The sequence below is a fragment of the Suncus etruscus genome, chromosome 3 (assembly GCF_024139225.1).
Source record: "Suncus etruscus isolate mSunEtr1 chromosome 3, mSunEtr1.pri.cur, whole genome shotgun sequence".
Taxonomy (NCBI): domain Eukaryota; kingdom Metazoa; phylum Chordata; class Mammalia; order Eulipotyphla; family Soricidae; genus Suncus; species Suncus etruscus.
The window spans coordinates 69,647,994-69,671,168 of record NC_064850.1 but is presented as its reverse complement, the minus strand read 5'-3'; the positions used below and the strand labels follow the sequence as shown (position 1 = coordinate 69,671,168).

Genomic DNA, 23,175 nt, shown 5'->3' with positions numbered 1-23,175 from the left:
GAATGTATTAAAATCTCTTGAAACATCAGTGTTGACATAGTTATAGTAAAAATGGATCTCACATCTACTTTTGGTGAAAATATCATGTGATTCAACTTCTATAGAAAGCAACATAGGAATCTTTCCATAAAATAGAAAAGAACTCTCATATGACCCAGTTATATTAATTCTTGGCATCTTTTTCTAATCAAAAATATTCATTTGGAAGGATAAATGCTTATACTATGTTCACTGCTTCAACCTAGTACAGTAACCAAGATACACAAACAACCTAAATGTTCATCTATGGGTCAATAGATCAAGAAGTTGTGATTCCACATAATGGAATACTATGTAGCTCTAAGAAAGAACAAAACAATTTAATTTTTGATGATATGGATGGACATAAAGAATATCATGCTGGGGCCGGAGAGGTGGCACTAGAGGTAAGGTGTCTGCCTTGCAAGAGCTAGACAAGGAAGGACCTCAATTCTATCCCCTGGTGTCCCATATGATCCCCCAAAGCCAGGGGCAATTTCTGAGCACTTAGCCAGGAGTAACCCCTGAGCATCAAACAGGTGTAGTCCCCCCAAAAAAAACAAAAAAAATCATTCTGAGTGAAGTCATATGAAAGAAATGTGATAGACTCAGAATGATCTCTCTCACATGTGGAACTTAAAAATACATAGCAAAGTAAAAACAGCTCCTACATGAGATATTCAAAGACCAAAACTGGTTGAAAGAAGAGGATGATTTCATGGAAGAGCTTGGCTAGGATTGGTAGTATCTCCTCTTGAAAGATTTGAAAAAACTTATTAGGAAATCCATCTGGGCCTGAACTTTTCTTTTGGGGCAGATGCTTGATTACAGTTTCAATTTCCTCAGTAGTGATGGGGGTGTTTAGATATGCTACATCCTCCTTATAAGTGTTATAAGTGTCCAAGAATTTTTCCATTTCTTCTAGGTTCTCATGTTTAGTAGTATAAAGTTTCTCAAAGTAGTCTCTGATTACCCTTTGGATCTCTGCAATATCTGTCGTGATCTCCCCCTTTTCATTTCTAGTATGGGTTATCAAATTTCTCTCTCTCTCTCTCTCTCTCTCTCTCTCTCTTTCTTTGTGAGTTTTGCCAATGGTCTATCAATCTTGTTTATTTTTTCAAAGAACCAACTTCTGCTTTCGTTGATCTTTCGGATTGTTTTTGGTTTTCCACTTCATTGAGTTCTGCTTTCAGCTTAGTTATTTCCTTCTGTCTACCTGTTTTTGGTTCCTTTTGTTGGTCATTTTCTAATTTTTTGAGCTGCGTCATTAAGTTATACAGGTATGCCCCTTCTTCCTTCCTGACGTGTGCTTGTAGAGCTATAAATTTTCCTCTCAGGACCGCTTTTTCTGTGTCCCATAGATTCTGGCAGTTTGTGTCTTCATTATCATTTGTTTCCAGGAAAGTTTTGATTTCCTTTTTGATTTCATCTCGGACCCACTAGTTGTTCAGTAGCAGGTTGTTTAATTTCCAATTGTTAAAGTTTTTCTTCTGTGTGGCTTTGTAGTTCACATCTAATTTCAGAGCCTTGTGGTCAGCAAAGGTAGCCTGCAAGATTTCTATCCTTTTTATTTTATGGAGGTATGTTTTATGTGTCAGCATGTAGTCTATTCTGGAGAATGACCCATGTACATTGGAAAAGAATGTGTATCCAGGTTTTTTGGTATGGAGTGTCCTGTATATATCTACTAGTCCTCTTTCTTCCATAAATCTTTTCAGGGCAGTATGTTTTTGTTGGGTTTCAATCTGGTTGACCTATCAAGTGTTGATAGGGCCGTGTCGAGGTCTCCCACAATTGAAAAAAAACGGGAACACTCCCAAAGAGCTTTTATGAAGCCAACATCACCTTGATACTAAAACCAGACAGAGATGCTGCCAAAAAAGAAAATTACAGACCAATGTCTCTGATAAATGCTGATGCAAAGATCTTCAAGAAAATCCTGGCAAATAGAATCCAATGCATCATCAAGAAGATCATACACTATGACCAAGTAGGTTTCATCCCAGGAATGCAAGGATGGTTTAACATCCATAAATCTATCAACATCATACACAACATCAATAACAAGAAAAATAAAAATCACATGATCATATCAGTAGATGCAGAGAAAGCATTTGATAAGGTCCAACACCCATTCTTGATCAAAACTCTCAGCAAGATGGGAATGGAAGGAACCTTTCTCAATCTAGTTGAAGCCATCTACCACAAGCCAATGGCAAATATTATCCTCAATGGAGAAAAACCTAAAAGCTTTTCCTCTAAATTCTGGTACAAGACAAGGCTGTCTGCTCTCACCACTCCTCTTCAACATAGTCCTGGAAGTTCTTGCTATAGAGATCAGGCAAGAAAAAGATATCAAGGGAATCCAGATAGGAAAGGAAGAAGTCAAGCTCTCATTGTTTGCAGACGACATGATACTCTACTTAGAAAACCCTAAAGACTACCAAAAAGCTTCTAGAAACAATAGATTCATATAGCAAGGTGGCAGGCTACAAAATCAACCTACAGAAATTAATGGCCTTTTTATGCACGAATAATGATAGGGAAGAGATGGAAGTCAGGAAGGCAATACCATTCACAATAGTGCCACACAAACTCAAATATCTTGGAGTCAACTTGACCAAAGACGTGAAGGACCTATACAAAGAAAACTATAAAGCCCTGCTCCAAGAAATAAGATAGGACACACGGAAATGGAAACACATACCATGCTCATAGATTGGCAGGATTAACATCATTAAAATGGCAATACTCCCCAAAGCATTATACAGATTTAATGTGATCCCCTTAAAAATACCCATTCTTCAAAGAAGTGGATCAAACACTTATGAAGTTCATCTGGAACAATAAACACCCTCGAATAGCTAAAGCACTCCTAGGGAAAAGGAAAATGGGAGGCATTACTTTCCCTAACTTTAAACTGTACTACAAAGCAATAGTTATCAAAACAGCATGGTACTGGAATAAAGAAAGACCCTCAGATCAGTGGAATAGGCTTGAGGTCTCAGAGAACATTCCACAGACATAAAATTACCTAAATTTTAGCAAGAAATCCTAAGTGGAACAGGGAAAATCTCTTCAACAAGTGGTGCTGGCAGAACTGGTTAGCCATTTGCAAAAAAGCGAACATAGACCCCCAGTTAACATCATGTACGAAGGTAAAATCCAAATGGATAAAAGACCTTGATATCAGACCGGATACCATAAGGTATATAGAACAACACGTCAGTAAAACACTCCATGACATTGAGACTAAAGGCATCTTCAAGGAGGAAACTGCACTTTCCAAACAAGTGGAAGCAGAGATCAACAGATGGGAATACATTAAACTGAGAAGCTTCTGCACCTCAAAAGAAATAGTGCCCAGGATACAAGAGTCACCCACCGAGTGGGAGAAACTATTCACCCAACACCCTTCAGATAACGGGCTAATATCCAAAACATACAGGGCACTGACAGAACTTTACAAGAAAAAAACATCTAATCCCATCAAAAAATGGGGAGAAGTATTTATGGTATCCAGTTCAAAACAAGGATTCAATAGAATCCAATGACCAACTTTGTATCAAAAATTAGGCAATGTAGATGATATTCCTAAGGAATTCAGAGAAATACATTAACAAAAAGAAAATCTCAAACCTATACCAAGTGAAGAGATTGAGTTAGTAAGTCACACATTTAACACAGAAGACCTCATACCTCAAAGGATAAGGAAAGAAAAGAAGACAAATAGCTAAAACTGGTAATTAAACCGGGGGCCAGGGATTGAACCTGGGTCTGCTGCTTGCACGACAAGTGCACTACTCACTGTGCTATCACTACGGTCCCTGAAAAATTACATTTTTTAATTTGATCTTTATAGTTTTAAACTCATATCTATGGTGATGTTGAATCACTGTATATATATGGCATATAATATATTTATGGTATATATACAGTATATATAATATATATGGATATAAAATCACCACTATAAGGGTTATTATATATAATTTAATATATGGATACTTCAGCTCTATAATATCCTCTTTATGCTTCCACCCTCCACTTTTTGTTTCTATAATCTAGAGTTACTGCTTTGTCTGCTGCCTTTGATACTCATTCCTTAGACATTTTCTTTTCTTTTTTTTTAAATCTATTTAAACACCATGATTACAAGCATGATTGTAGTTGGGTTTCAGTCATAAAAAGAACACCCCTTCACCAGTGCAACATTCTCACCACTAATGGCCCCCTCCCTTGTTCTCCACCCCTGCTTGTATTTGAGACAGGCATTCTACTTCTCATTCTTTTTCTTTTTTTCTTTTTGTTTTGTTTTAGGGCTACACCCTGTGATGCTCAGGGGTTACTCATGGCTATGTGTTCAGAAATCGCTCCTGGCTTGGGGGATCATATGGGATGCTTGGGGGATCATATGGGATGCTTGGGGGATTGAACTGCGGTCCATTCTAGGCTAGCACAGCCAAGGCAGATGACTTACCACTTGCACCACTGCTTGGTCTCCTAGTGTAGTTATTTTTCTAACTGCACTCACCACTCTCTGTGGTGAGCTTCATAATGTGAGCTGGTCTTTCTGACCATCATCTCTATTGTCTCTGGGCATTATTACTATAATGTCTTTAATTTTTCTTAAAACCCATAGATGAGTGAGACTATTGTGTGTCTATCTCTCTCTCTGATTTATTTCACTAAGCATAATAGATTCCATGTACATCCATACGTAGAAAAAATTTATGATTTCATCTCTTCTGACGGCTGCATAATATTCCATTGTGTATACGTGCCACAGTTTCTTTAGCCATTCGTCTGTTGAAGGGCATCTTGGTTTTTTTCAGAGTCTGGCTATTGTAAATAGAGCTGCAATGAATATAGGTGTGAGGAAGGAATTTTTGTATTGTATTTTTGTGTTCCTAGGGTATATCCCTGGAGTGGTATAATTGGATCACATGGGAGTTCAATTTCCAGTTTTTTGAGAAATCTCCATATTGTTTTTCATAAAGGCTGGACTAGAAAGTATTCCCACCAGCACTGATTGTTTTTCTTCTTTGTGATGTGTACCAATCTCTGTGGCATGAGATGGCACCTCATTGTTGTTTTGGTTTGCATCTCCCCAATGATTAGTGATGTGGAGCATTTTTATGTGTTTTTTGGCCATTTGAATATCTTCTTTGAGCAAGTGTCTGTTTATTTCTTCTCCCCATTTTTTAATGAGGTTACATGATTTTTTCTTGTTAAGTTCTGTCAGTACCTTGTATATCTGATGGGTATTGGGTGAATCATTTTTCCCATTCTTTTGTATCCTAGACACTATTTCCTTTGAGGTGCAAAAGTGTCTCATCTTAATATAGTCTCATCTGCTTATCTCTGCTTCCACTTGTTTGGAGAGTACTGTTTTCTCCTTGAAGATGCCTTTAGTCTCAATGTCATGGAGTGTTTTACCTATGTGTTGTTCTATATACCTTATGTTTTCAGGCCTGATATCAGGGTCTTTAATAACCTTTGATTTGATGATTTATTAATCATCAAATTAATGGATTTGATCATTGTGTATGGTGTTAAATGGGGTCTGAGTTTTCTTTTTTTGCAAGTGGCTAAGCAGTTGTGCCAACAGCACTTGTTGAAGAGGTTTTCCTTGCTCCATTTTGGATTTTTTGTCCCTTTATCAAAAATTAAATGATTGTATGTCTGGGGCACATTTTCTGAATACTCAAGTCTATCCCACTGATCTGAGCATCTGTCTTTGTTTCAATACCATGCTGTTTTAATAACTATTGCTTTGTAATACAATTCAAAATTGGGGAAAATAATGCCTTTCATATTCCTTTTCTCAAGGATTGCTTTAGCTATTCGTGGGATACACCATGATTACAAGCATGATTGTAGTTGGGTTTCAGTCATAAAAAGAATACCCCCTTCACCAGTGCAATATTCCCAGGAATTTCAGGAATGTTTGGAGACACATACCCTGCAAGATTAATAGCATTAAGATGGCAATATTTCCCAAAGCATTGTACAGATTTAATGCAATCTCTTTAAAGATAACCAAGACATTCTTCAAAGAAGTGGATCCCTAGATATTTTCTCTGTAACTTTTTTCTTTTTCTTTTTATGTAATTACCATGTTTTCAAAAATTTTCATACTGGAATTTCAGTCATAGAATGTACACCACCCTTCACCACTGTGCATTTCCCACCACCAAAGTCACCCATTTCCCTCCACCTCAAGCCCCTGCTGTCCCCTCAGACAGGCATTCTGTTTCTCTCCCTCCCTATCATTGTCATGGTAGTTGTCATTGTGGTTAGTGTTCTAGCTGCACTCACCGCTCTTTGTGGCAAGCTTTATGTCATAAGCTGGTCCTCTTGGCATTCAGCTCTATTGCCTAGATAATTTCTTTATACCAAAAAAACATCTGGAGTTTGTTCTTGTTCTTCTTGATTTATTCCATTTAACATGATATTCTTTAGTTTAATTCAAATTATAGCAAATTGCATAATTTCAAAGTTTGTGGCCAGGCAGTGTTTTGTTGTTATAAACCACAACTTCAAAAACTCTTTTGTTATTAGACATCTGCATTGCTTTTATATCCTGGATATTGAACTAAGTGCTGAAATGAACATAAGATATGAATATAGATCTTGTGGGTAGATACCAAATAGTGGCACATTGAGTCATAAGGACTGACCTAGACATTTCCATCAGTGTATACGAGAGTTCCTTTTTTGCTATAGTCTATCAGCACATTTTATTCCTATACATTCTGACATATGCCATTTTCTTTAGTGTGATGTGATGTTTTATTGTCATCTTGAGTTTTCCTATTTACGATAAACAAAAATTTTTTTTTCTTTTTTGGTTTTTGGGTCACACCTGGCATCACTCAGGGGTTACTCCTGGCTCTATGCTCAGAAATTGCTCCTGAAAGAAAGGCTTGGGGGACCCAATGGGATGCTGGGTTTCAAACCACTGTCCTTCTGCATGCAAGGCAAACACCCTACCTCCATGCTATCTCTCTGGCCCGATGAACAATTTTTAATGTCTACTAGCCATATTTATTTCTTCTTTTGAGAAGTACCTGTTTGCTTCTTTTCCCCATTTTTTTTTTTGTTTTTAGGCCACACCCAGTGATGCTAAGGAGTTACTCCTGACTGTGTGCTCAGAAATCGCTCCTGGCTGTGGGACCATATGGGACATTGGGATCAAACCCAGGTCTGCCCTAGATCAGCCTCATGGAAAGCAAACTCCCTACCATTGTGCTATCGCTCTGGCTCCTTTTTTTCTCTATTTTTAATGTGTTTTTTTTTTAATTGACTAGTGTTGACCTTTGTGAGTAATTTGTATATCTTTTCTTGTTCTTTTGTTTGATTTGTGTCACACCCAACAGTGCTCAAGGGTTACTTCTGACTGTGCACTCATGAATTACTCCTGGCAGATGTGAAGGTTACCTAACACTAGGGTACCCCAACACTATATTTTATATTTACACAACAAATGGTGATCCGTATGGGGAGAGGACCTGAGAATCCAAAATGATCTCAGTGATGGTGTGTGCTTTAACTCTTTGGTAGGCAATTTCAGCTTTCTTGAGCAGTAGTGAGAATGGAGATCCCAGAATGTTGTACCAATGGAGATCCCAGAATGTTGTACCACGTAATACCTGATCTGAACATGGCGGAGATCCCTTCAGGAGGGAGACAGGGCAGTGAAATGGAGAGAGCTGAACCCTTGAAGCACCTCCCCAAAAGTCTAGGTACCCAACCTTTCTCCTATCAAAGTTGCTTTTTCCAGAGGACCACGGTCTCTCAATCTGCAGAAACTTATAGAGGCCACTGATTGAGAAAAGCCAGAAAGAAAGCTCTGTTGGAAAGGGAACTGCAGCCCCAAACTCAGATTCTGGCCCAGGCGTCCTCAGCTATTCTACGCTCCCAGACTCCGCAAGGGACTGCCTGGCCATGGTCTGGGGTTCATTGGAGCTAAAGCCAAGTGGCCACCCTGTGCATTCTGAGGAGTTGGCTCCAGCTCGCCAGTGTCTGGACATCATATATTTTATTTATTTTATTATTTAAAAATATTGTAAATATATATATTTGCATATAGGAATGAAATAACTTTTTGGGTATTGATTTTGTAGCTTTACTACTTTTTTTTGTACTGGGTTATTGTTTTTAAAACCTTTTTAGTAGGATCTTTAAGGTCCTCTATATATTATCATGCCATCTGTAAATAGTGACAGTTTGTTTTCATCTTTCCCCACTTGAATCCCTTTGATTTCTTTCCCTTGCCTAACCTCTACTACTAGGTCTTCCCATGTTATATTAAATAAAATTGGGGAAAATAAGATTCTTATTTGTGACCTCCATCACAAAAGCAATTGTTGTGATGTGCTTTTTTTTTTTTAAATGCTTTTAATTAGCTTGTGGCCAAAAAATAATTCTTGTTAGCTCCAGAAATTCTTGTTCTAGGCTATGTAAAAAGAACCTACTTAAAATGTTAAGGTGATAACCTAGTTTTATCCCTGGTTCTGCATATTCCTCGGAGCACTGCAGGATCTATCCCTTAAGACCCCTACCTCCAACCTAACATATACACACGCACCAGAAGGATGACCTGGGCAATGCCTGGCACTGCAGAAACTGAGCATATTTAGGCCCTACCATTAAATTATTAGCTCTGTTGGGCAAGAACCCCTGGAAAGAACATGGTGTCTACTGCACTTGTTTGGGCTCATCCCTACTAAAAATAAAGCACTGGTGGGGAGAGTGTTCTTTTTATGATTGAAACTCAAGTACAATTATGCTTGTATTCAAGGTGTTAAAATAAAGATATTATTTAAAAAATTAAATTAAAAATAATTTTAGTGATATTGGTGTATAGTATGGTGTTAGATCATTGTATGCAACAAATTCTATCATGGTGCCTTAATTAGAGAGAATTGTTAATTGTGAACAATTATACTAAAATAGGAATTCGTTTATTAAAGTAGACTAAAAAATACTACAATGAAACTCTACTCAACAGTGCTTTCATGTAACCCTCCAAATGTTGGCTTTCATTTAATAAACCCTACAAAAGTGCTTGGCTTATGAAGAAATACATCACATAAAAGACTTTCTTCATATATGTACAGTGAAAAGATAAATTTCTTCCCCAGTCCTGCCTGAAGACTTTTGTAAGCTAGTTCCACACCCTTGCTTCAGAGCCAGCTCTGTGCCTGTAGAGGCCACATATGGCAAAATTAATGCTTTCTCATGGAGAGAAAGAAACTTTAGAAAATATATCATTTTGAGAACTTGCCTGATTTTTTTTTCTTACCCTTAGGAAATCTTAGCTTTATCTCACTTTTTGTGCTGTAAAATTTTATCTTCTCTTTACTCTCTATCTAGAGATGATCTCAATATAAAAGCAAGAAAAACATTTAGAAAATATGATAGAGGATCTTCATGGTATTGTAGGGTAAAAATAATTTTCTGAATAGGACATATAAAACATAAAATATGTAAAGTGGAACCACAATAATAATTTTTGTTTATTAAAATATTATAGAAAGGGATCAGAGTACAGTGGTTATCATGCTGATATGGCATATGCATGGCCAACACAAGTTTGATCTCCAGGCAACCCTGATGATCAATAGTAATTCCTGAGTGCAGAGCCAGGAGTAAGACCTGAACACCATTAGGTGTAACCTTAGACCCCCTACCCATACAAAGCTCACCAAATTAAGGAGAAAGACAGCTTCAAAGAAGAGGAAAATTTTTGTGAATCATACAACTAGAAAAGTCTTGTATTTGAAACATCTAAGGAACTGAATATTTAAATAATTCTTTTAAATTAATAGGATTGGATGGCACTATATGGGAGGGTACAGTGTGGTATGTACAAATAGAAAACTGTGAAGACATAGTCTTAAAAGTTACATTTATTATAAACCAATGACAAGCCAATAAATCTATTAATAGGAAAAAGTCAAAAATCAGTACTGAAAATTGTCAATAGACTTGCACAAATTTTTCACAAAGTAGTTGTCAAGAGGCTAAGAACAGAGACACTAAACTCAATTCTAATGGCATACTATTTTGCACCTATTCAAATCATTGAAATAAAAAGAACATATAATATACTGATGAGGTTCTGAGGAATAGGAACTATTAAAGGGTAGTGACAAGTTAAATCACTTAGTATTTTGCATTGTTGCTAAAATTGAAAATACATCTATATTACTAATGACCTATCAACATAACTGCTAAGTATAACTCCAGAATAACATATGCACAAGAAGACTTGTAAATATTCACAGCTCTGTTGTTTGTAGGAACTTCCCAAAGTTTCACATTGAACAACACTTATCATTTATATACATATATGATTTTTAGCTACTCCCAACAGCTTTCAGGGGTTACTTCTGGCTCTATGCTCAGAAATCACTCTTAGCAAGCTCGGGGGACCATATGAGATGCTGAGGATCGAACTAGGGTCCGTCCCGGGTAGGCTGTGTGCAGGGCTAATGTCCTACTGCTGTGCTATCACTCCGGCTCCAACACTTATGATCTTTATCTGTAAAATGAATAAACTATGTTCATATTTATAAACTATGTACATGTTTATTTATGGTACCACTGAAATTAGATGAACTTTATTCCCATGCAACAAACACCATGAATAGCTCTCAGAAATGCCGGCTGAAGAAATTAAGACAGATACAAAATGACCCAGGTTGTCTAATTTCAGATTACTGTTTTAAAACAATAAATAACAAATTTCTTGTATTTTTATGTACATACAGTTCAAAAGTAAGCATCAAAGGTAATCTGTGGAAAGTCATGGAAGTTAAATTATAAAACTAAGCAGTGAAATGATCACCAAAAAGTTGGAATTAGTGTTTATCTCTGAAGGCGGAAGAAGAAAGTGTGGAGTTGAAACATCAGGACTGAGTGTTGCTATTTCTGTTTCTTGAGTTGTATGGTACTTTAAAATAACTTTATATTCGGTCATGTATTTTCTGCATATTTCACAATTATTGGTGAGAGGAATAGGGATAAAGGAAGCCCTCCATATGGTGCAAAATGGGTCCTGCTGCTACTCTGGGGGATTCTTGGCCAACATGGCAGACAGGTGAAGGCCCAAGGATCCAATGCTGCTTAGAAAGTCCTACAGTGCTAGAGAGGACCAAGGTCATGATGGCAAAGCATGGGATTCCAAAGGCTGCGTTCAGTGGTGCTCAGGAGACCATGTGGTGCTGGGGGGTTATGCCAGGATCTGCTGCATTTAATCCCATAATCCTTAACCCCTTAATCCAGGGGTCTCAAACTCGCGGCCCGTGGGCCGTTTGCGGCCCTCCGTACAACATTTTGTGGCCTGCGGCTGGCCTTCAAATACCGCAGTATTCACGATTATTCGCTTACCAAATAATCGCAATAAAAATCGCATTAGTAAGAAAAAAAATCGCATTAAACATTCGCATACCCCGAGCAGTTCCGTTCAGGGTATGCAAATGTTTAATGCGATTTTTTGCGATTTTTTTCTTACTAATGCGATTTTTTATTGCAAATATTCGGTAAGCAAAATCCCTTATGCACCCCGACTTTGCCTCCTGCGGCCCCCAAGTAAATTGAGTTTGAGACCCCTCCTTAATCCCTTTGGTTCCTATGGAAAAAAAAAGTAACAAATGTCCTCTATCTATAAATAACTCTTATCTTGCCTTCCCTGAGCATCTATCTCACTCTTCCACCTCATCTCTCTACTCTTGTATGTCAGAGGACATGGCTTCTGTCCTGATTTTCTCATCTCTTAATTCCCCTTAGACTACAAACTGCCTCTCTTTCCTTGCACAACAGGTTTACTGGTAACCTAACTGGCAAATCAAATAAATTCATCTCCAAGAAAAAAGTTCTTTATCTAAGGGAGAGTCTTGGTGTGTATCTTATTCTCTCTCTCTCTCTCTCTCTCTCTCTCTCTCTCTCTCTCTCTCTCTCTCTCTCTCTCTACTCAAGACCTATCTTATTCTTGCTTCTGCTCCTCTTCTCTGCCTATGGACTCTCTGCTTTAGTATGTTTTACTGCTTCTTAAACACTGGTGCTTCCCTTGCTTACTTCTTCCCTCCACATGGTCTCCTGCATATCTAGGGCACATCTCTGTGCTAACAGACTTCAGACACCTTCATCTTTATCTGTATGTTATGAATTATTTGGTTTCAAACGACAGCATTGATTTTTTTCTTTTCATTAAATATCTTCTTGGCTTCCTGTATCAATAAACAGAGTTGCTCCCAAGTTGACATCTTTAATCTAGAAATATTTACCCATCACTAGCTTTGACCTATCTCAGTATAACTATTATGACTATATTCTATTATGACTATATTCACGTTATGTATCGGAACCTACAAATGTGATAATATTTCTCCCTTCAACTTCGTGTTGATTACCTAATGCCCAATAGGATTATTTTAGAACGTGAAGACTTTGAGAGCTGAGAATGTCCTGAGACATATGCCTAATACTAATAAAATAGTTCTAATTGAAATTTGTGTCCCAATGATGTTGGGTTTGAGTTGACACCCAGTGCTGAGAGTCAAAGATCACCTCCTACAATGCAAGATGCAAATTGGAATTTAATTGGTTAACTGAGATCAAGCCCTTGACAAGGAGCCTGGGTCAAATCTTCAAGCAGTTTATATAGAAATCACAAGCAGTAACAGTATAATCATTTCACTGTTTAAATGTCTTAATTAATCACTGATTTTTTTGGTTGTCTAGGGATATTCCTGGTTGTCGATGGGGAGTATCTCTAATACAGAACCTGGTTGTCAAAGGGATCTGCTGGTTATTAGGGGGATGGTCTGATTTTAGACCCTGACTTTCAAGAATTAGTTTGATTCAACCCTTTGTTTGTTACGGGAGCCTTTTTCCAAGCTCACTCAACCCCTACTTCCTTATTCCTGGAGGGCATCAACTTTGGTTTTATTTCTGAGTTAACTTTCTCTGCTCTCAGCCAGGTGTGGAAAAGTATTTTACTAGTGCTTGGGCTTGTCTAGAGTTCCTTATGATGGAGTTAGAGGGGAGAATCTTGGTTAACTTTCTTAAACAAGCAAAGTACAGAAGCCAAAGAAATGTCATCTCTAAGCAAAGGTGCACTATATTCTAACATCAACATTCATGGGCTTAGGGGAATTACTTCTTACAATGAAAGATATCTTAGAGGTTCCAGGGAGATAGTGTAGTGTCAAGGCACTTGCCTGGCATGTGGACAATGCAAATTTGATAACTGGACCTCATATGGTCCCCAAGTTCACCAGAAGTGAGCCCTGAGAACAGAGTCATGAGTAAGCTCTGAATACCACTGAGTGTGGCCCTAAAACCAGATAGAGTGAGAGAGAAAGAGAGAGAGAGAAAATGAGAGAGAAAGAGAGAGAGAGAGAGAACCCAGACTCAGAATGCTTCCCTTGGAATTTCCATGTGAGATCATAGTGAGAAGGCATCTGTTTGTCTATGAGGAAATATGTATAAACCAGGTCTCAAATCAGCTGATGACTTAATCTAGGACTTTCTGGACTTTTCAGGGTATGAGTTAGTTTCCTGTTTAGCAGTTATCCAGTCTAAAGTGGTATTTTATCAACCCAAATGAATGTAGAAAGTACTTCTTTTTATTTATTTATTTATTTATTTATTTATTTATTTATTTATTTATTTATTTTTTGGTATATGCCCTACTCTCTGTACTATCTCTTTAGCTCCTAAGATAATATCTTAAATCCATTACATTTAAAAAAATGTTGGGCCACACCTGCTGATGCTCAGGGCTTATTCCTGGGTTTTTGCTCAGGGATCACACCTGGAGGAAGTGCTATGGAATGGGATATGGTCCTTTAGGGACTATATGGGATGCCAGAGATTAAACCCAGATTGGCCATATGCAAATCAAGCCTTACCATCTATACTATCTTCCTGGTCCCCATGAATGGGTGTTTTGTTTGTTTTTGAGCCACACCTGGTAGCTCTCAGGGGTTACTCATGGCTCTGCACTCAGAAATTATTCCTGGCAGTCTTTGGGGGTCATATGGGATGCTGAGTATCAAACCTTGGTTGTCAAGTCAAATATCCTACCCACTGTGATATCACTCTGTTCCACATGTATGTTTTTTAGAACATATTAGTTTGCCCATTTATTTAAACATAGGATATTCTACTTCCTTACAGAAAATAGAATGGAAATATTTAGGTCAGTGTTGCTCTTACCCCCTCAGCCTGAATCCCACCAACTCAATAATAAAGGGTGCTTCCACACTGTGTGACCTCCAACTGGCTTCTATTTTTTTTTCCTTCCCTCCAACTGACTTCTAGCACAGGTCTATTCACTTATATCTACCTACAACAGAATCATTCAGGGTCCTCTAGATCTATGGGTTTGGTATCCTTGTATTTAACCAATAGGGTATTAAAAAGCTACACTATATAGTTAGGCCTAAAATAGTTGTATATGAACTAAACATAGGTAGATTATTAATTTCATGTCATTACTCCCTAAACAATACAGCATAACATTTATTTTAATCGTATCATAATATAGAGGTGACAGGATTACAGAGGTTATATGAAAATACTTAGTAATTATAATTTCCTACTTTTGGGGAGGCTGTGCAGAGGATTGAACACAGGGTCTCATTCATGAAGGTGCGTTCTCTAACCCTGGGCTATAGTTTATGCTCTTATGGCCACTTGAACAGCTGTGGACTGCTATATTTGAGGGTCCGATGTAACCCTATGGATTCTGAGGACCACTTTAGTCTTTAAAAAGAACAGTTTGAGAGTGTAAACTTTGATCAATACCTTGTTGAATACACTATTGTGCTACTGGTTCAGGCCTGCTCCTGCCTTTCCTCCCCAAGCCCCAGACACATACCTTCTCTATGCCAAATAGACCCACACTTTCAGGTCCCAGACCTACACACAGACACTCTTAACTTCACAGTACTTGTTAACACCATTCCTGCTCAACTGGGAAGTCCTTGCCCAATCTTTGATTCCTAAATGATGTTTTCTCTCCCTCTGTAATGCTGTTAGATACTTTAGTTGGCACAGCTTTCTTTACACTTATTTACATTAATGTACTTGGCCCCATCCTCCTCCTTTTTGTGTTTGATCTACATTATTATATATATATATTGTATATATATTATATATATATTGTTTGTTTATGCTTGCACTTCTCTCTCTCTCTCTCTCTCTCTCTCTCTCTCTCTCTCTCTCTGTTTTTGGGTCACATCCGGGGTTACTCCTGGCTATCTGCTCAGAAATAGCTCCTGGCAGGCACAGGGATATGAGATGCCGGGATTCGAACCAACCTCCTTAGGTCCTGGATCGGCTGCTTGCAACGCAAACGCTGCTGTGCTATCTCTCTGGCCCCAATGCCTGCACTTCTTGAAGACAAGGATATTGCATTAATCCTTCTTGAATTGGTATTTCTCTAAGCTGTGGCCACATCGAGGGGGATAGATAATGATTTTCCTGAGTATTTACAAATTTCTGTTTAAAAGCAAGTACTAGTCTAAATAGTGCCATATGTTGTTGGTTTATATTACTCTGTTCCATCTCAGTTGCCCTGCTCCATGCTTTGTATTATAGAGATGCTTTGGGAGGCAGGAGAGATAGCATAGCAGTAGGGCTTTTTTCTTGCATGCAGCCGATCCAGGACAGATAGTGTTTTGAATTTTGACATTCCATATGGTCCCCCGAGCCTGCCAGGAGCGATTTCTGAGCACAGAGCCAGGAGTACCCCTGAGCGCTGCCAGGTGAGGCCCCAAAACAAATATAAATAAATAAATAAATGAGAGATGCTTTGGTTTGATAGATGAGTATGAGGGATGGAATATAAGAATACTATGGATACATGTTTGCTCTCCCTAATGATTAAGAGAACCCAGTGCTGCTGATCAGTCCTTTCTTATGGAAGACACTCTTCTTGCTGAATATTCACTTTGGCTTTTAGACAATGATCCACACCATTCTAATTAATTATAATAATACTTATACTTTAAGCTTTATTATATTTAATACAAAATGTTTAAAGACTTGTCACTCTGATAAATGCACTTTGTTGTAAGAGATATTTAAACTAAAGAAAATTCAGGAAAACAGACTAAAATAAGAGCTCTATGCTCTTCTCTAAATGCAGATAAGCAGAGAATAGATTTTCTCTTTATGTGTTTTGCACAATTTCAATAGAAAAAGGAAAATAACTCTTAGATACTACATCAGAGGTGATAGTAGCATGACTTTAAATAAGCAAGTCTTATTAGCAAACTCAATCTACCATAATTCCCCCATATATTTTTAACCACACACCTAATTTATTGACCCTATAAATCCTAATGTCTCTTTTCTTTGTTTTTTGTTGTTTTTTCAGAACATTTCTGGGAAGTCCCATGAATGAAATATTAAAAACATTCTTTGGGGGGAACATACCTAGCAATGTCCAGAATTCTGGTTCTGCACTTAAAATTACTCCAGGCAGTGCTTGGAGTATCATATGGGATGATGGGGATCAAACCCATGCTGGCTATGTGTAAAGAAAGTGGCCTATCTACCACAAGTCAATGGCAAATATTATCCTCAATGGAGAAAAACTAAAAGTTTTTTCTCTAAATTCTGGTAAAAGACAAGGCTGTCCTCTCTCACCACTCCCATTCAACATTGTACTAGAAGTCCTTGCTATGGTGATTAGGCCAGAAAAAATATATCAAGGGAATCCAGATAGGAAAGGAAGAAGTCAATCTCTCATTGTTTGCAGATGACATGATACTCTACTTAGAAAACCCTAAAGACTATCAAAAAGCTTTTTAGAAATAATAGATTCATACAGCAATGTGGCAAGCTACAAAATTACACACAAAAATCAATGGCCTTTTTATACACCTACAATGATAGGGAAGAAATGGACATTAAGAAAACAACCCCGGGCCAGCATGGTGGTGCTAGAGGTAAGGTGTCTACCTTGTCAGCGCTAGCCTCGGACGGACCACGGTTCAATCCCCCGGAGTCCCACATAGTCCCCCATGCCAGGAGCAACTTCTGAGAGCACAGCCAGGAGTAACCCCTGCGCATTACCGGGTGTGGCCCAAAAACCAAAAACCAAAAAAAGAAAACAACCCCAGTCACATTAGTTCCACATAAACTCAAATATCTTGGAGTCAACTTGACTGAAGACGTGAAGAACCTATACAAAGAAAACTAAAACCCTGCTCCAAGAAATAAGAGAGGACATGTGAAAATGGAAACTCATACCCTGCTCATGAATTGGCAGGATTTAATACTCCCCAAAGCATTGTACAGATTTAATGTGATTCCTCTAAAGATATCCATGGCATTCTTCAAAAAAGTAGATCAAACACTTTTGAAATTCATTTGGGACAATAAACACCCTCAAATAGCTAAAGCACTCCTAGGGAAAAAGAATATGGGAGGCATTCCTTTCCCCAACTTTAAACTGTATTACAAAGAAATAGTTATCAAAACTGCATGATATTGGAATAAAGACAGACCCTCAGATCAGTGAAATAGCCTTGTGTAGTCATAGGATGTTCCCCAGACATACAATCACCTAATTTTTGATAAAGGAGCAAGTAGTGTTGGTACACTGGTTAGCCATTTGCAAAAAAGCAAACTCAGACCCCCAGCTAACACCATGTACGAAGGTAAAATCCAAATAGATTAAAGATCTCGATATTAGACCTGAAACCATAAGGTATATAGAACAAATGTAGGTAAAACACTCCATGATATTGAGACTAAAGGTATCTTTTAAGGAGGAACTGCACTCTCCAAACAAGTGGAAGCAGAGATAAACAGATGGGACTATATTAAGCTCTGAAGCTTCTGCACTTCAAAGGAAATAGTGCCCAGTATAAACGAGCCACCCACTGAGTGGGAGAAAATATTCACCCAATACTCATCAGATAAGGGACTAATATCCAAAATATATAAGACACTGACAGAACTTTACAAGAAAAAAAATCTAATCTCATCAAAAAATAGGGAGAAGAAATGAACCCTTTGACAAAGAAGGAATATAAATGGCCAACAGGCACATGAAAAAATGCTCCACATCACTAATCATCAGGGAGATGCAAATCAAAACAATGCCACAGAGATTGGCACACATCACAAAGAATGACAATAAGCAGTGCTGGTGGGGATGTGGAGAGAAAGGAACTCTTATTCACTGCTGGTGGGAATGCCATCTAGTCCAATCTTTATGGAAAGAGATATGGAGATTCCTCCAAAACCTGGAAATTGAGCTCCCATATGCTCCAACTATATAACTCCTAGAAATATACCCTAGGAACACAAAGATACAATACAAAAATTTCTTTCTAACATCTATATTCATTGCAGAGCTATTTACAATAGCCAGTCTGGAAACAACCAGATGTCCTTTAACAGATGAATGGCTAAAGAAACTGTGGTACATATACACAATGGAATATTATGCAGCCGGGGCCCGGAGAGATAGCACAGCGGCGTTTGCCTTGCAAGCAGCCGATCCAGGACCAAAGGTGGTTGGTTCGAATCCCGGTGTCCCATATGGTCCCCCGTGCCTGCCAGAAGATATTTCTGAGCAGACAGCCAAGAGTAACCCCTGAGCAATGCCGGGTGAGACCCAAAAACCAAAAAAAAAAAAAAAAAAGGAATATTATGCAGCCGTAAAAGAGATGAAGTAATGAAATTTTTCTATACGTGGATATACATGGTATCTATTATGCTGAGTTAAATAAGTCAGAGGGAGAAAGATAGAAGCAGAATAGTCTCCCTCATCTATGGGTTTTAAGAAAAATGAAAGACATTTTTGCAATAATTCTCAGAGATAAAGAGAGGAGAGCTGGAAGGTCCAGCTCATGACATGAAGCTCACCACAAAGAGTGGTGAGTGTAGTTAGAGAAATAACCACACTGAGAACTATCATAACAATGTGAATGAATAATGGAAGTAGAAAGCCTGTCTAGAGTACAGGAGGAGTGAGGTGGGGAGGAGGGAGATTTGGGACATGGTGATGGGAATGTTGCACTGGTGAAGGGGGTGTTCTTTACATGACTGAAACCCAACTACAACTATATTTGTAATCAAGGTGTTAAAGATATTAAAAAAAAGAAAAAAGAAAAAAATGACATGTATTTTAGTGTTTGGGTGTATATAGAGAAAAGTCATTATGTATCATCTTGCAGATAACCACATCCTAAATATTTGGATTAAGGAGATGTAAAAATAATTGCAGAGTTTAAACACACACACACACACACACACACAAAAGCAAGTGGCCTACTCCTTGTACTAATTCTTTAGGCTCCATTCTTAAAATATATATCTTTTAATTCTGTTAATCTTTCATTTTTTAAATTTAATCCTTGTATCTTGAATACTGAATCTTACAGAGAAGAGGAAAAGCTTTCTCCTCTTAGCAGACAACTGAGCAGAGATTTGGCAAGGGTTGTGGGTGAGAGTGAGAGTAAACAAAGTTTGAGTCCAATTATCTTCCTTATTCTCATTAATACCTAAATGCCTGTTTCATGATCCTGAAGTCCAGCAGGTTCCTGGCATTTGATTATGCGAATGTCTCTTCTGAGATGATGCTCAACAAGGAAAAAAAGCATACCAGATAAGGAAAGAACTTCCCTTAAATTTCGAATCCCAGACTCATTGAGCACAGCATGCTGTTTCCCAGCACATGACTACTTCTGTACCACCCAATCCTAAGTTGGCTGCATTAATCACTCAGGGAGTTTTGGTTGGTGACATGCCACTACTTTGCATATGCCAGCTTAGCTGGGTGAGGCACTCAGCCACCCTTTGACAGCAGGGTTGTGATCTGCTTAGGAGGATGGAACCTTCAGGTTTTAATTCTATCTGGGATCTTGGGTCCTCTCATTCTTTCCCCTCAACAGTTTTTTAAGGAAAAAAAAACTGTCTAAAAGTAAATACTGCATCCCCCTGTTGTGAATCAAAATACTATAAATACTGTGAATAAATACTATATAATCTTGCTGTGAAATAAAAACAGAAAATAAAGAGATCAAAACAAGTTTGTTGAAAAAGTTTTTTGGGGTTTATTAACTCAAGAAGAATCCAGGAAGGAAAACTAAGAAGAATTAGAATGAATGCTATTAAGCATCAGAATATAACATAAACAAATCTACTGCTTTCGTTAGGTATTTTCACAAGAAGTAATGTAAGGACAGCAGTGGAGAATCTCTGACGCTTTGCTTGTAATGAGGAGCAGTAACTATGTATTAAAACTATAAACATTGACTATTGTAAACATGCTGTCTTAAGTACAAGATATGTAGCTATTTAGGCATAAGAGATTTGCTAAGGACAGATGAAGATACAGTATTTCCATGTACTTGCTCTTAAACGACAGATTAAATCTGAGCTCACCTGGAAACTAGTATTGCTGTAGCCCTCAGCTGGCATCCTGGAGCCTGGCATCTTGCCCAACTCCATGCTCTTTTCTCTTCTTAGGGAATTAACTGCACCCGAATTCTTTTGTAGGTCAGGGCTGGAGGTCTTCTGGCATATAAAAATGAGCACAGGTCCAGCTTATGTCAGAATGACAACTAACCTGCTTTGTAGGAAGCTGAAAACACTTCAGTTTGGAAACTTCATTAGTAAGTTGCTGGTTGGGGCGGGGAGAAAGACTGGGTGCGGTGCAGCCTACCTGTTCAGGTCCGCCCTCATCAGTAATCCTTCTTCCCCCAGGGTTTCCTGGACAGATAAAAATGCAGAGCACAAAGCAGAATAGGAGGCTTTTGGTACAGTAGTGCAAGAAGCAATTTATTTCCTATAGACAGTATTGGGGAATAGGCAAGGTGCTAGTGACAGGAACAGCTGGGCTGTCTGCTACCAACCATTCTGGGCCAGCTACTTACTTGCTACTTCATATTTTGTGTTCCTGACCTACGTTTTAAAATTAATTATTATTTTCTTATGGTTTGGGGCCACTCTCGTTTGTACTCAGGGTATGCTTTTGGCTCTGCAGGCTCAGGATGCTTCAGATGGAACAACCCTTCAGGCGTTTGCAAGGCAAGGCATGAGCAAAGGTACAGACTGTACTATATCTCTTGGCTTATTTTAAAGAACCTTGAAGGGCCACAGTGATAGCACAGCAGAGATCTGGCGTTTGACAGTTTGATCTCCGGCATCCCATATATTCCACAGAGCATCGCCAGAAATGATCCCTGAGCACAGAGCCAGGAACAATCTCTAAGTACCCTCGTGTGTGTCCCAAAAACCAAAAAATAAAAAAATAAAGAGCCATGAAAAACTGAGGTGTGGGGAAAAACGTATTCCTTGGGGTTTTGGCACAAAGAAATAAAATTCAAATCAGGTGATTTTTTTCAGTCTTTTTCTCTATCCTTTTCATTTTCTCCTTTTTCCTCCTTTTTTTTCTTTTCGTTGTTTTGGGCTACACCTGGCAGCGCTCAGGGGTTACTCCTGGCTCTGGACTCAGAAATTGCTCCTGGCGACCATATGAGATGCCAGGACTCAAACCCAGACCCTTTGAGTGCAAGGCAAACTCCCTACCTCTGTGCTTTCGCTCCAGCTCTTCTCCATTCTTTTCAAAGGACTGGTTTATTTTTAAGAATCTAACTGTCAGAAACGCAAGTAGTAGATAAACACAAGATGACCAGATGATTAGTTTATAAAAATGATTCCTTGCTTCATAAAATTATTAGTTATATGACTCTATCAAATATCTTTCTCTAGTATATTGACAAAAACTCATGTATCTACTAAATAATAAAGTTACAAGACTATGAAGTAAGAGGAAAATGCTTGTGATAAATTCTAAACAAAAATTAATAAACTGAACACTGCTTGCAGTGGACAAATTAATGGAAAAATAATATAAAATAAAAATAGAAAAAAGATAAATACTATTAGCAGTAATTTGGGGGTTGTAGCTTTTTGGTAATTATTATTTTCTCCTTTATACTTTGCTGAGTCTTCTATAATAGCATAAGTTAGTATTCATTAATCTTATTAGTACTATGATGTATTAACATAATATGAACATAAACTATTAAGCATTTTCTTGCCTGAACCCTACCTGGGTTCAAAACCTGGTTCTACCACATAGGTGAGGAAATCACAGTGAAATAACTAAGTTTAACCTGCAGCCTACTTTTAAGGTGGCTGAGAATTAAGAAGAAATGCTTTTTAGTTTTTTTAAGTGGTTGGACAAAAACAAAAGGATGAATGTCTCATAATAACTTGGAATATTAAATTGCAATTTACATGCCCTACGCACAATTTCATGAACACATCCACTCCTGTATGTATGGTGTGTGCCTAGAAGAGCAGGGCTGGGGAGTTGGTACAGATGTAGTGAGACTCAGGCTAACTATTTAGCATCTAATCTTCTACAGAAAATATGTGCCACAAAAGTAAAATCAAAATGAATTAAAGACATTGATATCAGATATAAATCCACAAGATACATATAGCAAAATATAGGCAGGACATTTCATGACATTGAAGCTAAAGGCATCTTCAAGGGTAAAACATCACTGGCCAAGCAGGCAGAAGCAAAGATAAATGGGACTACATAAAACTAAGAAGCTTCTGCACCTCAAAGGAAATGGTCACTAGAATACAAAGACTATCCACAAAATGGGAGAAACTATTCATTTAATACCTATCTGATAAAGGGTTTATATCCAAGATAAATAAAGAACTGGTAGAACTTAGCAAGAAAAATACCATCTAACTCCATCCAAAATGGGGAGAAGAAATGAGCAGACATTTCCTCAAAAAAGAAATACAGATGGCCAAAATACACATAAAAATGCTCCACATAGTTAAGCATCAGAGAGATGCAAATCAAAACAACATTGAGGTAGCATCTTGCATTATTGAGGCTGACACACATCACAAAAACCAAGAACAACCAGTGCTGGTACAGATGAGGGGAGAAAGGGATTCTCATTCACTGCTCATAGGAATGTCAACTGGTTCAGTCTTTTCGGAAAACAATATGGATACTCTTCAAAAAGCTAGAAATTGAACTTCCATATGATCCAGCAATTCCACTCCTGGGAATATACCTGAGGAGCCAAAAAAGACAATGTAGAAAAGCCCTTTGCATGACTATATTCATCATATTCATTA

At 38.0% G+C, this 23,175-nt stretch overlaps 1 protein-coding gene across 1 annotated transcript in view; it reads right to left on the bottom strand.

Annotated features, from left to right (window-relative positions):
* Positions 1-20,517, bottom strand: part of SLC28A3 (solute carrier family 28 member 3) — a 96,144-nt gene extending 75,627 nt beyond the window's left edge. The window contains exon 1 of the mRNA XM_049770701.1: positions 20,443-20,517. Within this exon, the coding sequence (XP_049626658.1) occupies positions 20,443-20,508 (66 nt within the window). The 5' untranslated portion in view covers positions 20,509-20,517. The remainder of the gene's footprint in view (positions 1-20,442) is intronic.
* Positions 20,518-23,175: the final 2,658 nt, after the last annotated feature.